At 64.2% G+C, this 1,237-nt stretch overlaps 1 protein-coding gene across 1 annotated transcript in view; it reads right to left on the minus strand.

Annotated features, from left to right (window-relative positions):
* The window catches only part of SPRG_20932 (hypothetical protein), a gene marked incomplete at both ends in the record, with an annotated part of 2,023 nt that extends 831 nt beyond the window's left edge, over nucleotides 1–1,192 (minus strand). The window contains 6 exons of the mRNA XM_012349952.1: nucleotides 27–141; nucleotides 193–282; nucleotides 334–446; nucleotides 497–694; nucleotides 741–903; nucleotides 948–1,192. Coding sequence (XP_012205342.1) covers nucleotides 27–141; nucleotides 193–282; nucleotides 334–446; nucleotides 497–694; nucleotides 741–903; nucleotides 948–1,192 — 924 coding nt within the window. The remainder of the gene's footprint in view (nucleotides 1–26; nucleotides 142–192; nucleotides 283–333; nucleotides 447–496; nucleotides 695–740; nucleotides 904–947) is intronic.
* Nucleotides 1,193–1,237: the final 45 nt, after the last annotated feature.

Raw genomic sequence — 1,237 nt, forward strand, 5'->3', positions numbered from 1 at the left:
TCTACTGTCTGTCGTAGCGGCAAGACGGCGGGATCGAGAGCGAGCGGATCGGGCTTGGCTCGCTGCGCAGCTTCGCGCTGGGCCGCCCACAGTTGTGCTTCGAACCGCTTCTTCTGCTCGGTGATCAGGCGGCGTATGAGCCTGTACATTGCATCGGCCATCAACGACCACCAGCGACGCAAGCTACAGTACATGTCTTCTGCGAGCATGTGATCGCGCGCCGCCTCTTCGGTGGCCAGCTCCTGGTGCTTGATCGCACGCGCCGCGGCCAGCTCGCGGGCACTAGACCATAAAATAGTCGTGGAGCTCTCGAATACCACGCTGGTGCCGCACCGCTGCTGCTGGGCTTGGATGGTCTGGAGCTTGCGCGCTTTACGCTCCGCCTTCTCTGCGGCTCGGGCTGCCTCTCGGGCCGCCATCCGAGCGTGCTGGATCGCGGCATCGTCCTATGCCCACGGAGCGTACTATCGTTGCGGGTCATAAATTCAATTGGCACCTTGGACTTGGCGAGCCACGCGTGCTCGCGCTCGATGCGTTCGCGCGCAGCAGCCGCGTGCACAACGGCTTGATGCGCCAAGAGCTCGTTCGCCAGCTCTTGGGCTCTTGCCGCGGCGGCGTCGTCCTGCGCGCGCTGCCACGCCTCCACCTTGTCGAGTTCGCCGAGTCGACGGCGCTTGTCGGCTGACCGCCAGCGCTACACCATGCGTGAGGCGTGCGTCGTGTCGTTCACATTGACGCACGTCTTCGGCGATGTAGTGGCGCGTTTCCATCTCCTGCATGTGCATGGCGAGGCAGCTCTCTTCCTCCGCGTGCCGCTCGCGCTGCATCTCGCGGTAGAGGGCCGTCCCTGCCGCTCGCTGCTCGGCGCGCCGTAGCTCCTTGGTTTCCATCTCCGCCTTGTACCTACATCGCACGATTGCAACCGCTATTGTAGCTCGAATTCATACATGAGAAGGCGCTCGTTGGCTCGAAAATGACGGGCCATGGCCTCGGTGAGAAGCGTCGACTTGTGCGCCGCGTCGTCCGCGCGCACGCGAGTGAGACGAAGCGCGCGCTGGAGAGCGTAATGGCGCTGCGCCTGCGCAATCTCGGCTTGGCGGCTACCGACAAGCGCTTGGAGCGCATACACGGCATCGTGCAGGCGGCGAATCGTCACCGGCGCAAGCGGCGTCGTCGCCAGCCTCGGGTCCATTTCGACGCGTGTGTCTTCGGCCAGCGAGAGGAATTGAGCGACAAC

This window comes from Saprolegnia parasitica (genome assembly GCF_000151545.1).
Source record: "Saprolegnia parasitica CBS 223.65 unplaced genomic scaffold supercont2.59, whole genome shotgun sequence".
NCBI classification, from domain to species: Eukaryota; Oomycota; class Saprolegniomycetes; order Saprolegniales; family Saprolegniaceae; genus Saprolegnia; species Saprolegnia parasitica.